This window comes from Pomacea canaliculata, linkage group LG7, assembly GCF_003073045.1.
Source record: "Pomacea canaliculata isolate SZHN2017 linkage group LG7, ASM307304v1, whole genome shotgun sequence".
In the NCBI taxonomy this organism is placed as follows: Eukaryota; Metazoa; Mollusca; class Gastropoda; order Architaenioglossa; family Ampullariidae; genus Pomacea; species Pomacea canaliculata.
The window spans coordinates 15,045,798-15,060,773 of NC_037596.1; the positions used below are offsets into that span (position 1 = coordinate 15,045,798).

The 14,976-nt window shown below is 36.5% G+C and overlaps 2 protein-coding genes and 1 long non-coding RNA gene across 10 annotated transcripts in view; 2 read left to right on the forward strand and 1 right to left on the reverse strand.

The window, feature by feature from the left end:
• Positions 1–566: 566 nt before the first annotated feature.
• On the reverse strand, positions 567–1,583 carry LOC112568750. Its single transcript, XR_003100168.1, has 3 exons — positions 1,564–1,583; positions 1,060–1,196; positions 567–636 (listed from the first exon to the last, which is right to left on the reverse strand). It is a non-coding gene; the product is annotated as an uncharacterized LOC112568750 (long non-coding RNA).
• A 3,224-nt stretch (positions 1,584–4,807) lies between these two features.
• Positions 4,808–9,009, forward strand: LOC112567922. 2 transcript variants are annotated; one of them, XM_025244811.1, is made up of 8 exons: positions 4,808–4,884; positions 5,179–5,276; positions 5,399–5,521; positions 5,939–6,139; positions 6,393–6,506; positions 6,668–6,871; positions 7,261–7,357; positions 7,869–9,009. In XM_025244811.1, exons 2-8 carry the CDS (start codon positions 5,225–5,227, stop codon positions 7,933–7,935), a joined length of 858 nt encoding a protein of 285 aa, XP_025100596.1. In that variant the 5' UTR covers positions 4,808–4,884; positions 5,179–5,224; the 3' UTR covers positions 7,936–9,009. The 2 variants fall into 2 exon arrangements, with proteins under 2 accessions (XP_025100596.1, XP_025100595.1); XM_025244810.1 differs by having other exon boundaries at positions 4,808–5,276.
• Positions 9,010–11,404: 2,395 nt separating this feature from the next.
• LOC112567904 overlaps positions 11,405–14,976 on the forward strand; it is a 30,787-nt gene continuing 27,215 nt past the window's right edge. Inside the window, exons 1-6 of one of the 7 annotated variants that reach the window (XM_025244779.1) lie at positions 11,405–11,456; positions 11,653–11,801; positions 12,364–12,629; positions 12,976–13,121; positions 13,441–14,102; positions 14,298–14,451. In XM_025244779.1, coding sequence (XP_025100564.1) covers positions 12,613–12,629; positions 12,976–13,121; positions 13,441–14,102; positions 14,298–14,451 — 979 coding nt within the window. In that variant the 5' untranslated portion in view covers positions 11,405–11,456; positions 11,653–11,801; positions 12,364–12,612. The other 6 variants (XM_025244783.1, XM_025244784.1, XM_025244780.1 and 3 more) reach the window with 6 other exon arrangements.

Here is a 14,976-nt window from a genome sequence, read left to right on the forward strand (position 1 = left end):
AAGGGATTTTTTAAAAGTACTTGTAGCCTCGTCATAAAATGAATATGATACACATATTTACAGTTGCATTTTATTATCTGTAACACTTTGATTCTCTGTCGTTTTATTTCATATTTCATTTTTCTTTGGAATATTCAGATGCATAGGTTAATAGACAACGCGGTATAAAAACATGTATACACTGAACCTTCTCCCCAGTCAAAGTAGTGATAATTCGAAGAGCATCATGTATTTGACCACGAGTTCCTTTGATTACGAAAGATGTCTTTCCACGAGCAGATGACTTCGTGAGCAGTTTGGCTCCTGACGATTGTATGGATTCTGAACATAGCACCTCATAAATTTACAAGATTAAAAAGATCAAGACACCTTGCTGCTACTCGTAAATTTAGTCTTTGCAGAATTACATTTGGAAGTAAATTAATAAATAAGTTAAACTTGTTATTTTATCCGAAAGAGTATTTTTCGTGTTTCAGTAAATCGCTATATGCAAATTAATCCAGTAATCTTACCTTTGAAAGATATGCAGTTATATAATACGTCTGGTGCATTAAAGAAGTATTTTGTAATTGCATTTGACTTTCGTCTCTTTTTCTTCTCTCTTGATTGGGAACACTCTTCGGAATTCTTTTCATTCTAAATACAATTTATGGCATTATTTAGTAATGTAATGCTTCTTAAATATTTCTTCAATAATCAATCCTACTTTATACCACATTCATTTATTCGTGATTTGTTATATTACTAGCGTTGAGATATTTCGTAAGTACACATATACCAGTGACAGACACATCATACAAAAATCGAAACAAGTGAGAAAAAAGTGAGCGAGAGAGGTAGTGAGAAAAAGAGAGGAGAGAGATATATTAAGATAACAAGCCGACAGGTATTGAGCAGGTAAAATAACAAATAAATAAACCCTTAGAAAATTAGCAAGAAGGAAAAACTTTAAGAATTAGAAACAGAGAGAAAGTCAGGAAGAAAATAAAGGGTAGGACAAATAAAGGGTAGGACAAATGAAGATTGAGGAGGAGGAGGAGGAGAAGTATTGTAGCCAACCTTTTCTCCAGTAGAAGTCTCGAGCAGACTGCAAGCTTGTTGAATTTGCTCACTTGTGCCTCGGATCACGAAAGTTGTCACCCCTGGCTTAGACGATGTGCTCCTGAGCAGAGTAGCACCTGACGATTTCTCGACATCTAAGAATGAAACATACAGGGTTTATTTTAAAATACGTCACGGCAATTCTTGAATACTTTTTTTTGGTTAAGTCCTTAAGACGCGAGAATTACATTTAGAAACATCAAAACATTTTTCTTGTGATTGATTAAGTAGTTACATGAGTGCTTCTTTCATAATTTGTGGTACCTCTTTTTGTCAATTCCTTTATATGTTTATTACTTCAATTTTATTTCTTTCCTAGTATTAATACAATTAACAAACAGCATTATCACCTTACTATGCAATTCAACATATTTCATGTTATTCCAAATTTTGTTTTGCGGGGAGAGTTAAAAGAAATGAAATGAAATCTTTAACATACAAAATAATCTTATATGATAATACCTGTGATATCTATAATATCTGCTCCTTCGATGGGAACTTCATAGAAGTATATGGGCCTGGAATTTTTTCTACGTTTGTCAGCTCTGCCGTAAAAACAACCTTGGACGCACCGGTCCTCCTACACAATGATACAAAAAAGTAAATCTCAGCATGTTTTAGAATGTACTTCATAGTTAATAAAAATCAATCAATCGATCAATAATTAATCAAACAGACATAAGTCGAATTTACACCATATTAGTCAATTTGATGATAACAAATGTTTAGGACTGAAGCAACGACGGTAGCACACCAGCACGAAGAAACACACACATAAATACATACAGAGAGATAGAAAGAAAGAACACGCAGATATGAGGGTTAATTTCCTTGCGTAGACCTTATTGAAAAGACACTAAGAAAATGAGATAAAAATGGAAAGACAGAGAGATTTTGTAATAACACTTACATAATCCATGACTGATCAGTATAGACAAATAAAATCATACAGCCAAGAGTAGCAATCCAGCAGTGATGGTGAGTTTATGCTGACAATTAAACTGCTAATACATATAGTAGAATACCGACATTGCAAAAGAGGACAATAATATATAAGGTAACGAACAGGCATTATCCTATTTTACGCCGCTTTAAAGAGACTTGAAATAGTAATGGCTTAGGCAGACTATCAACATCTGTACCGACCTCATTGCTGGTTTCCATATGTCGACTGTAGTGTTTCCAATGTTGTAGGTCTTACTTCTGTATTTGTACAAAAGAGTAGTAACATGGCCTGTCGGCTTCGTCTTGTCAAGTAATCTGCCACTGTACAACCCGAGCTGATTGCCTGAAGTGCGTTGCTTAGCGACAACTAAAGGGTTTTCCCAAAGACGTAGACTCACAAACTGTGTGGTGTAACGTGACCTGGCTGTGAAGGTTGTTTATGTGGAGGGCAGAGACAGAAATAGAAGTATTAGCAAGCCATGCAGTATTTAGAAATACATGGTGAACAATACTAACCAAAAAATAACTTAAAAATTACACAGATCAGAATATATGACAAAAAATGTAAAGAAAATTAGAAATGATTTAGTTAATTCACTTTTATTTGAAGGGCTTGATTATCCTAAACTTCAAAACTATTTCTATTTATAAAAAATTGTTAACACACATCAAGAGGTGTTTTTATGTGTGGGAATATGCAATAATATAAGAAACAAGGAAAGCAGTATTGAGGGGGTTGTCTATTGTGTCGACCCTTAAGAGTAAGGTGCTTGACAAGTACAGTCTTGCACTCACACGCACGCAGTGTGTTAACCCTCAGAGAATACGAGCAATAACACTAACTGCTTTTCTAGCAGACAAATTTAGAATCAGGTGGTGAGTCTCTTCCTCCAAGTGACGAGTAAGAATTTGTAAGGTGAATGTTACCTAAGGTCGTTTCTAGTCAGCAGACGTGAAAAATACAGTGTCGCTAAGCCTTGGTACACAGGTACTCCATTGGGAAGAAAGGACTGACATAATTAAAAACTCCAGCAAGTGGTGTAATGCAAGTCAGGACACTGAACAGACCTGTTTTGACATGTCAGCTAACTTGTGTTGACTTTTGTTCGTCTTTTGTGCCACACGGTAGCATGCGACTGAAACGCGCATTCGTAAGTGTGAGAGAAGTGAAAGAGAGAGGGAGAAAAAAGAGACAGTAGCAGGTCTTTGATGTTCCCAGCGAGGGTGTCTGCATCACAGTTCACCAGGCTTAGCAAGGAGAATTTTCCTTCAATTTTAACCTTGAAAACGTCTGAAATGTTTGGTTCTTGTAGCTTCTTTAAATCAAAGCAAATGCAAAGAAAAGTTTGTTGTTTTTAGGGGAAAGTTCTATGACTACGGGAATTTCCGAAAGCGTCGGCCAGTGTGTAGGGTACACCGTCCTGAGATCGACACGTCTGCTGTCGACACATTTTATCTGCACGAATCTGTCAGCAAGCCAACTTAATAACAAAGCCTTTGTCCTTCACCTTGTTGTAGAGGGTTGACAGTTTCTCGAAAACGGGATTGTGATAAGCCCAGAATTAGGGAGTGCGATTGTCTTAACAGCTAACATGGAGCGGTTGATCACAGATCACCTCTAGTCAGAATGTCTAGACAGCTGGCATTAAGTAAAACCCTATCGAAACAAGACAGGTTGTCACATAAGGAGCCAAGATATGTGACTCTCCAAATATTCTATTTTTAATTGTTTCTTTCTTCTTTGCTGCAGAACAATTGAATAAGCTGTTGTGAACGGGTACTGTGCACGTTCACAGATTTCACTGCCTAAATATGAGAGATGAACGACCAAAACGATCTAGTATGTTTAAATTTCTTTTGACCCATTAGATCTCTTTATTTGTCTATGTCGATATGGTGACTTTTGGAGTATACTGACCAGGACAAAAATAGGTACAAAAACCACCACCAGCCGGTAAAAAAAGGCGACAGGAGATACCCTAGATACCCAGCTGCTCGACTCACTAAACCTTTTGTAATGAAGACCGGTGTACGACAGGGTTGCATATTATTACCAATAATTTTCCTGATGTTCATAGACTGGATGATGCGCAAGACAACCAAAGACAACAACACCGGTCCCCAGTGGACTTTCACCAAACAGCTACAGAACCCGGACTTTGAAGATGACCTTAGTCTTCTATCTCATTGGCAACAACACGCACAAACCAAACTGAGTAAGCTAGCAGAGGAAGAAGAGAAGACTGGCTTAAAGGTCAACAAAAAAAGGATCTGCTAGGATCTGTCTTATGCACCAAGCATAATCCTAAGTACATTTCTCTCCCTACCAAAGCTCTTCCCTCGTCTAATTCCGAATCCCTATAATATATACTCACGGTCTAACGTACGAAAAAAAGGAAATACAAAACTTCCACCGTTTCCACACTTCTAGATTCTGCATCCTTATTTCTCGGCAAGACAAGCAATTGTTGATCCTGTCAGGTGTACACCCACCCAATCTGCCAGCTCCCCTAATTATGCCGCACCATAAAGCCGGTCTGTTACCCACTAAAAGGTCTCTGCTGAAGGATGAGCAACGCGCCGGCCCTCCCCCCCCCCCCCACGGAAAAAAATAACTGCTGACGCTAACCACCGGGCACCACTACGTCCCCCTCGCACCCCGGCCACACCTGCAGCAAGCGACACGTGGCAAGTGGCACGTAGTCATATATTTTTGAATAAAGAAGTGGCTCAGGCCCAAATGTGTAGTCTTTTGACACGAACGCAGCCTAGGCGGGGGAAAGTATTAGTTGTAGTGCCGCAAACCTCAGAGAAGCATTGCGCCAGGGGACTAACAAGGTTGCGTCGGACTTAGTTTTAAGAAGTGAAACAGCCTTTTCTAGTTGCCATCGTGATTTTCTGTGTTGCTCTGGATGCCTTATACTAAAAAAACATAAGATTTGATCATTAGCATGCATTACTGTGCCTTTACTTGGAGTTACAGCTTGATCTTCTACTGTTATCTAATTTAACCAACGTTTTCACTTAGTTAGACGTAGTTGTACAGATAGGCGACATATACACTTGAATAGAACAACTGTCATTACTAGCTGTTTATTAAATAATTTAATTTCATGCTACTTTGGATTTCAGAATTTTCTTACCGCGGGAGGTAACCTGAGTCACGGCCGAACTGTTCATGATGTTTGAAGTCCTCTGCTTGATGTTACTGCTTCCTTTACTGGCTCAAGGTTGGTGAGCAATGTGCATTTATCTTTAGTATAAGTTGTGATAATCTTAGACACGATGATCATATAGATGACACCCTCATCAACAATTGTTATTTTTCAATGTTTTATTATACTTCTCACAGGGGACAAAGACACTGAGTGCACGGCAACAGATGGGAACCACTTAAAATGCAAATTCCCAGAAAATATCAACTCCACTAGAAAAGACTTTTCTGTATATTTTTATCCCGACACTGGAGGAGAAGGTAGCTAACTGAATTTTTAATAGCTTGGTCGATGATCCCTTCTCCCCGTTTACTTTCGCATCTGAGTAGATTTTACTTCCTCGGTTTTCCCCGCTAACTGTTTGGGAATTGTTACGAAGTAAAAGTTAAAAGAGGTATTTTTAAATATAAACACAAAAAACCAAAGGCTGTTTTTATTTAACTTAAAGTTCATAAATGACTGCTTGTTTATTATGAAATTTTAGTCATATTACTGATGATATGGTCTTTAATACTCAAAACAAAACAAATCTTTTTGTTTGTTTCATATTTCTACTTAAAGTTTCGCAAAAGTTATTATTTTCCTTTTTATAATGCTAACATTACGAAGGTTAAAAACGTATCATGCATCTTTATAAAAATTAATACCTTACTAATGAATTGTTGTAAAATACACAGAGAAGGTGGTGGACTGTGTATGGATCAGCGAGCAGCTCCACTGTATCAGACAGGAGGGCTTTGAGTGTCAGCAGCCTGTGTCAGACAAAGCTGTCATTGATGTCCCCACAAGATTTGTCAACAAAACTGGAAGCTACAGGTGTAACACTAACGGCTACAGGCCTGCAGTTATTTCATCCTGTCGTTTTTCTAAAATTCAAGGTATAAATAGAGGCATTAAATGCTGCTTAATAAAAATAAAACTGATGCATTAAGAGAGGGAATTTAGAAATGCAATACAGTCGGCATGTAAATCAGACAAACTGACAAGCTGGCACCGATGAAATATATTTAAGTTTTCACATATGTGTCTATCAATATCTCTGCCTTCATGCATGTGCATATGTGTTTGTGCATTATATAAATTTCCTCCACTGTGCATTATGGGGTCTCAGAGTAATTAGACTTGTTTCAGGTCAAGAGCAAACAGCAGCTTGTGAGGCGGACACAACTATGGGTGGTCCTCTAGTGAATTTGAACTGCAGATTTTCTTTCAACGTGGACAGCTTTAGTATCACACAGAACACAAGTAAGATTCTAAAGCTTTAGTAGCAGATTATGCAACAGTTGGATTCATTTGTCGACCATCTTCAGCTTGCATATTTTCAGTTGCTAAATTTTCTTCTGCACTAATAATAAATATAAATGTACTCAAATAATTTTGATTTTGTGTGATTTATTTGCTTTCAGCTGTTGTAGCCCATTTCACTAAGTCAGAGTGTGAAAGCTCATCCGCGGCGTGTCGTCACGTGCCTGGTGACAGCCAAGACATATTCCATGTGAAGCTGGATGTTACCGGCTATCCAGCTGGTGAATATATCTGTCACCCGGACTCGTCTTTGCCACAGTTGCAAGTCAAAGGGTGCATGGTATCTGAAGAATCAGAAACAGAAGGTAAGAAAACTGTACAGACGTGCGAGAGATTGTGTTTAAATGTTTAGTCATGCGAAGCTAATGTAATTGAGGTATTGTTTCGTCTGTGACTAATTTTAATATGTTTTTGAGATTCTGAAATTTTTTTTTTGCTTTTGTATATGTCACTCACTATATTCTGCACATTTTCTTTTTACTATGAACACAAAGGTTGATGAGTAACAAAACCCTTTAATACCATATGATTTATTTTATCAGAAAAAATTATTTGACATCATTTTAAGTTGCTTTAGAATGTTTTTTTAATAAAACATTAAATAACAAAAAAGAATGTGTATGGCACCATTACTATCAGCATGCTGCTAGGCAGAGTGAGTTATTTAAGACCTGCTTTAATTTCTGTATCCTAGGCCCGTCAGTGCCTGTGGTTGCAGTGGTCTTGCCAGTCATTTGTGTCCTGTCTGTCGTATCAGTAGTGGGCATCCTTTTCATCATCAGGAAACGAAGGTGTGTTTCCTTTCAGAAAAATTCAGGGCCCAAAAGCTTTTCTCAAGACAGCCTTCGAAATCTTTGTTCTACCTCTTGTATCTCTTTGCTTCCCGGCTTGTCATTCTCGCTTCATAATTATGACTTGACACTAAAATAGTAATGATTATATGAGTAAACCTGCTGTTCGGTTATCTTCATTTACTTTGGGGCATTCAAAAAAATCTTTTGATATCCTATGAGTCACTTGTAAGCTGTATTTTATGTTTAGAAGAGCATCTCAAAACCCCTCAGAAAAGACTTTCAACAGAATGGTGACAGACTGAGACAATTGTTCTATTTTGTAAAGACACAAATACATCTATTTTGTATTTGTTTTGATCAATTTCCCGTAAGAAAAATACATAACAGGTTTTTCTATGAGAGCTAACCTGATCTATATTTTTCGCATTATCAAATTAAAATCGTTTTAACTTAGTAGTTTTGTGTGTAACAGTATAGTCATGATCGATTCTGATTTTTCTTTCGGCAGGGAAAAAACTTGTAAAACGAATGAGGATGCAGAAAAAGAAGCTGAGCATTTTGAAGTTGTCACGTGACATGGACCGCTGTCTTCGTCGAATCAGCAGTGATGCTTTGATATCAATGAAGTACAATCGGACTACATCATCGTTTGATTTCGTCAAGATGTCTGTCTTTATATCTTGGACACAGAACTCTTTTGGAGACATTTGGATTAAACACACTGTAGCAAAGGGTTAAAAGACCTATTTGTGACATTTTTCATCTTTGTCCATTTACTATAACAGTTTTGATACATTGCATTTATCTTGATGACCTTAACGTACAGGTTTAAAAATAGTGGCATCTTCTAATGATAAAGTATCTTTGACTATTTATGGATTTCAATGTTTCTAGTAGTGAGTGGAAACAGACCGCTATTCTAGGCTTCGTGCTGGTCGTTTTTGTTTTGCGGCAGCAATGTCTTGATAATTTAACGACCACACGGACAACACACACCTGTTACTTTATTGTGGTAAATTTAACACTGTTTTCTCAAGTAAGAGTTTTTTCGATGAGCACAAGAAACTCAACATGGCTACTAGTTTTATGACTAAAGAGGTTTTATTTTTGTTCCATTCAAGATGACGTCTTATGTACATCAGCAGTTTCTTTAATTTCTTTTCCTTTGAGATCGTCTATTGAGCAAAAATTAAAAAAACCCCAATGATTTCTACAACAAAAGAAAAGGTTTAAACCGAACTCCAAGGAAGAGAAAACTTCATCACTGCTAACAAAGTTTTCTTATTTCGATTTCAAGAAAGAAAGCTTACAAGTAGCATGAAAAAGCCTCGTTCTTGTTATTTATGAAGTAATTAAAAGTGATTTTAAAGAAATGTGTAGTGACAAAGTAAAGGTCTTGTTGGTTGGAATATTTGAAACATTGTAATTTAGGTAACATCTAAGTTTGAAGGTTTTCTCTGATATTAATAACAGCCATATTTACATCGATCAAAGACACGATTGAGCTAATCGAAACACTGTTGTGTTTTTGTTACCCAGATCGTGGCTTATGATGAAATCTTTTTTAAATTGTGACAATAAAGACAAAAGGACCTGTCTCCAGAGAGATTCATGATACTCTGACTTAATTAAAACATAGTATCAAACACTTTCTGTCTTATCGGTTTCATATTTACTGAAATTATTGTTGAGTTGTTACCCTTTCTGCAGATGATGTGGTCGAGGTCGTGACAAAATGTTGCAGGTTTAAAGCAATGGCAGAAGTCTTCATGTTATACATTAAGCTGATAATGACATTTGCTGATGAGTCATGCAGAAATGCATAAACAATGTACACTAATCTGTTTTACTTAATTACGATACATTACTTTATTAATGATTTGTAAAACGAAAACCCTTAACACATCCTTCACCTGGTAACCTGTATATTTTTGACATTTTGAACTACTAAGAAGCAGTTAAAATCACAAAGAGAGGAAATTGTTTAAAATAATCAGTATATGCATTTCAGACTTTTTATTAACTCTATAAAAAATTAATATTTTATTATATTAATTGTTTAAATACCACTAAATAAATCCTGTCAAAAATGCAAACTATACATAAACTTTTAAAATGTTTTTCAAGTTGACTTACTACCAACAATAAAAGAAGAGCAATACGCTCTTTATATTTAAAATTATATTTTAGTGAAATGGATAATAATGAGAATTATATGGCTGCTTCATGTAAATGGTTTTGGTCATCTGGTAAGAAATTGTGTAGAACGCACTCAAATTAACTCCCTTTACTTGTAAGTTTACTTGTAAGCAATTAACCTAATAACATATTTTTCACACTATTCTGCTTATAACACATGCCATTTCTATGTTTTTAAAATCTCATATATAGAAACAATCTCACTATATACAATATCCAAAACTAGTTTAGTTGCTTTTGTCAGCTTCTGTTGGTCAAGAGTGTGTGAGGAGGCAAGAATCAGCAGCACAAGTGTGTGGAGTAAATTTGCTTACGTAACCAACTCGACTTCACCCTTCTGTCTAGACACTTTAAATCCAGCATCAGCAAGGCCAGGAGGACATAGATAGCACCCATGGCTTTGTCGTAATGAGCAAGAGGATGAAGACAAACCATTATTTCTATTTGATTTAGAGAAGCTCTAAACCTAAATCGCCAATGTCGGAGGTAAATATTGCTGCGCAAAACTTGGAGGACTGCAATGTAGAGATAAGCAGCAAACATAAAAGATAATAAATACTAAAGACCCTAACCAACTCTATTCAACACAAAATCGAAGAGCAATATTCAAAGATAAAGATAAAAGTTAACATCTTTCAAAAGAACCAGATCGGAAACGCAAAAAATTGTCATTCAAATGTAACTACCCATATGACTTCAAAAACAAAAACAGCAAACATTCAATAAAATCTTGATGAAAGTAATACAGAATGGCATCAGCTTCACCATTGAAAAACTTCTAACAGAAGAACAGGCTGGTTTCAGACCAGGTAGAATCACAGTTTTGCAGATCTTCAATTGTCACATCCTGATAGAGAAGCATCTTCAGCAGGAGTGGTAACTGCATCATACCTTTCTAGACTTTTAAGTATAGTCTGGAACGAAGGACTATGACATGTGATTTAATATCAGAGATGGTCTCGTATAAGTATCTTAAGTGTGTTGTATAAGAGCTCAAATACCGCAGTACTGCTAAATAACTGAAAAGGAGCTGTCTTTCAGGTGACAATAGACGTCGTTCTAGGCCACGGCTGGCGAACATATGGCTCTCGAGAAGTCACTTTTTCCAGCTCGCCACGGCAATCGTAGATTTCCATAAATTTAAAGAACCTTTTATATAGCAATATAAACATATTTTAAGTAAATAATAATAACGTAATTTTAGAAGAAAAAAACACAACAAAACTAGGAGCCTCAATTACCGATTAGACAGGACACAAGTAGATGAGGGGATAGCTTTACATGATTTTCCTTATGCCGAGCGTAGATTACTTACGGATTGTTGTTGGTTGTTTATCAAGTGAGCAGGCATGCACGCACATTATACATCGATACAGAACAACAAACGCACAATAAACTTAAAAAAGTGTGTGAAGATGGGTTAAAATTGGCTGATGAGAAGAAAATAAAGAAAGTATTTCCTAGTCACATGTATGTATACAAATACTCTTTATGCATAAAGTACAAGACTTACTAAAAGCCAGCTATTTCCCTTGGCGGATGTGTAGTGAATTATAAAGTAAAAAAAAAAATAGTAAGCCAGTAAACAATTATCGATAACCAAAGTTTGTTCGCTTTTCCCTCAGTTGTTTTTCGCGATGACCTTAACTGCCCCTTCTGAAAATTCCTACTCCGTTCCAAGCTGCCTTTTTAAGAGGTATTAGGCCGAATTTCTATTGTCACGGCATTATTTGTGGCACGTGACACGCATAGAAAACACAATTTTTAAGAGTATGGGCCTTAGGAAGGAGACTGTGTAGAAAATGAGTCATTGAGAGTTATTTCCCGGCGTGTATACATTTCGGCTTAAGCCTGTCCTGCTTTGCCTTGAACTGCTGATAAGAATTCTAGTCATGAGGTAAGGGTGAACAGCGAGGTATACTTAATACTGCACATAAGAAGAAAAGAAGAAAAACTTTTAACGCAGCAGCATTGCTTAAACAGATACGCTTTTACACGCCATATTGCCACAGGTAGGATAAGGACAATAATATTACTGTATAGCCTGTGCTTGGTGAAAAACCTGATGGTTGAGCTTTGCTAATTCCTTTCAGGACTCGTCATTGCAGCTTCTAATAATGAGATTGTGGTGTAGACTTCAACCATACAGCTGCCATTCAGGAAAAGAGAAGCCTCCAAACACTGTGTAAATTTTTGAGATATTGCCGTTAATATTTGACCCTGTGTTGCTCTCAGCATTGACGTAAGCCATGATTTTTCTCTTTTCAGTGGTTACTTATAAAATGCGTATGCCCTCTTGTTGTCCGTCAGTCTTCTTTTAGTCTTGCGGTTGCATTTGATATCTGGTGAATTTTGTCTACGGGTCACTTACCTTTGAAAAGTGTTGTATGTACATAAGCCTTTTATTGATATAAATGAAAGAATAATGGTTGTAATATTTTTCGCATTACGTCCTCTAAACATGTTGAGAAGTAGTTAACAGGAAATAAAAGGCTTATCTGAAAAGGTTATGGGAGAATCCAGTGTTGGTTTTCCGCAGCAGTTTTCAAATGTATTTTACTAGAGCACCAGCATCTGCTTGATTTCAAATCTTTCACTTGTCAAATTTCAAGAACTGTCAATAATTACAGTTACAAAATACGTAATGCGAAAAAAATGAAAACGACTTTAACGTGCGTGAATGAGAGAGTTTTAATCGCTATGTACATAAATAAGCATGCAAAAGGCAAAACCTTATCAATATAGTAATAATAGATAGTAACAACGAACAATAACTGCTGCATTAACGTCATTGATTTCAGCAGCAGTTTCTCGAAAATGTAGCTTCTGTGACCCATAATATCAGGTATCTCGGCAGCCAAAATAAAAATCTACTCATCAGGCTAGATGTTCCTTCGTGCGACACGCAATGACGCTGATACACAGCTACAGGCACAGATATAGCAATTGTGGATCAGGACAACAAGCAGAGATATCGTATAGCTTCGCTGCAGTTTTATTCAGTTGGTGAAATCAACTTGATTTATATCTGACATGGCGGACACCTCTATCACATGAAAGCAGCAAAGATGTGAGTAAACCTAGCAGCAAAACATAAACTCTTAAGTAATAGCACCAAATATTTTCTTCATTTCCTAGCGGCATAGAAAGATTCGTTTCTGCTAGTTCACATGTGAAGGTTAGTCTTATTTTGACCACGCCCCAAAAAGATTTTCTCCATGGAGTATCTATCTGTGGCGGATAAGATCTTTATATCCTTGTAATGAGTAATTCCTTACGTTTTCTATCGTGACATGTAAGGGTATGAGTAGCAGCGCACTTAGTTGTATCAATACGACTCTGGCTTTTTTCCTATGTATCCTTTGTGTGTGTTTGTATATGTTTGTATAAATAGTAAAAACTTCTATCTACTTAAGGTCAGCCCTGCAGAGCAGTAGGCTCCTGCCTGTAGATGTGGCCAGAGCAGTATTTAAACCTGTACCCGATCTATATCGGGGTGCAGAGTGTCCAGTGCTATATGTGCGCGAGTCTTTTTTCACGCCAACTTCAGAAGAGATTATCAGTAAGTTGTTAAGGACTCCTACTTTTACACCCTCTTTTTAACTACTTATTTTTTCTGACTCTTTTGTCTTATATCATTTCTTTCCCTTTATCTCTCCCCCCCCCAAACATCTTTATGACTGTCTAAATTGTTTGTTTTTGTTCTCAAACTCCAAAAGTAGTTATCTTGTAAATACCGACAAAGAAAATTTATTTGTTGTCAGTTGATTACTGAGCAAGCGGGTAAACTTTTATTGCTTCTTACTATTGATATACTTTTGATCTCTCATCATTAGATAACCATATTGTTTCTTGCTTTCTCTGTTATTGCATAATTTCAGGAGGAATTTCCAACGAAACTGATAGCCTGGAGCAGTGGATATTATCATCAGACATTACAGATTCACGTGTCTTGTTTTTCATTCTTCACGAAGCAATCCCCAAGATTTACAGTCGACAGCAGATTGTTCAACTCGCACGCCTGGCAAGGATTCAGCATCCCATAATTCGAGATTTCACCTTGCATTCCATACAACTACTGCTTTTAAGTCAGAGCCCCATAATATTCTCTACGGACGAATTGAGAAACACCGAGATCTGCTTGTTTCACCTTTTGTCAGAGGTACTTACATCACATGATGATGCCACAGTCTACACCCTTGTCACATACCTTCTGGCGCTAGTCACTTATATCATGACATGTCATGAAGAAGAAAATGATGAAGAATGCGATCGTCACTTGACTGCCATCACGGATCGAGACCTTTTTAAGGAACTGAAGGAAGCATCGGAGGAAAGTAAAAGGAAGTTGGGAGGTCAATACACAGATGAGTGGATCACAGTCCTGCACATGCACCTGTCACAGTGGGAGCAAGAAAAGTGTACAAAACTTAATGATAGAATAAGCGCCAGTAACGGTTTAAAAGGTAATGGTTGGAACCAGCCAAACAAGGAGGCCAGGGAAGAATTTGAACTACTGCTTCTTATTTCAACTCTAATTAAGGTAATTATCCAGTTCAATTTGCACATGCACTTTACCTATATACTTATTTACTAAAGAAGTAAAATTTATTGGCAAATAAATTTAAGGTACTTAATTCTAAGGCTTGTAATCTACGCTTATATTAACAAGGTACATAAAGAAAGAATAAGAAGAATTACTATTTTAAACTACATATTATGTTTTTTTTTCTCTTAGCTTAACAGAGAATGGAGCAGCACCTTGCACCCTCAGCGCATGCTTTGCATGATCCAGAAATTCAAAGAAAAAGACTTCACAAGGAAATCACTTAAAGTTTTGTCAGCAAATATCAGTATTTATGGACTGTGTCGGTTTTTGGAGCAAGAAATAAGTAAGTTCAGAAAAATATACCTTTCTATATTCTACAGATTTAAAAACACGTCGATAGATAACACACCAAATAGTTAATTGCCAGAAATTTTGCCCGTGATCGGTCCTTACATTGTTAAAGGAAAAAGTTTATTATACATTTTAGTATAAAGGGTTTTTTAAATTTTATTTAGGACGCTTTCTCTATATATGTCTATATGCGTGTATTTGCATAAATAGTCCAAAAGCAGTAGTTCCATTATACCTGTTTTTGCTTTCAGTGTTCCCTAGATCTACATGGTAGGTGCATCAAAATAGTAAAAGAAAATTAATCCCTGTACATAGTAGTATTTACATTACTGACTGGAAAACTGAAGGCATGTGAAAGAATTCAAAGATTTTAGAGTGAAGTCTGATGACTATTTTTACATAAGTCCATTCAGGCTAAATGGATTTCTAGAAATTAACTGTCGCTGCTATTGAATGCAGTTCCCTATTTTTCAAAATATAATAAGTTATTAAATGCTAGTTCCAGGCTTCATTTAAA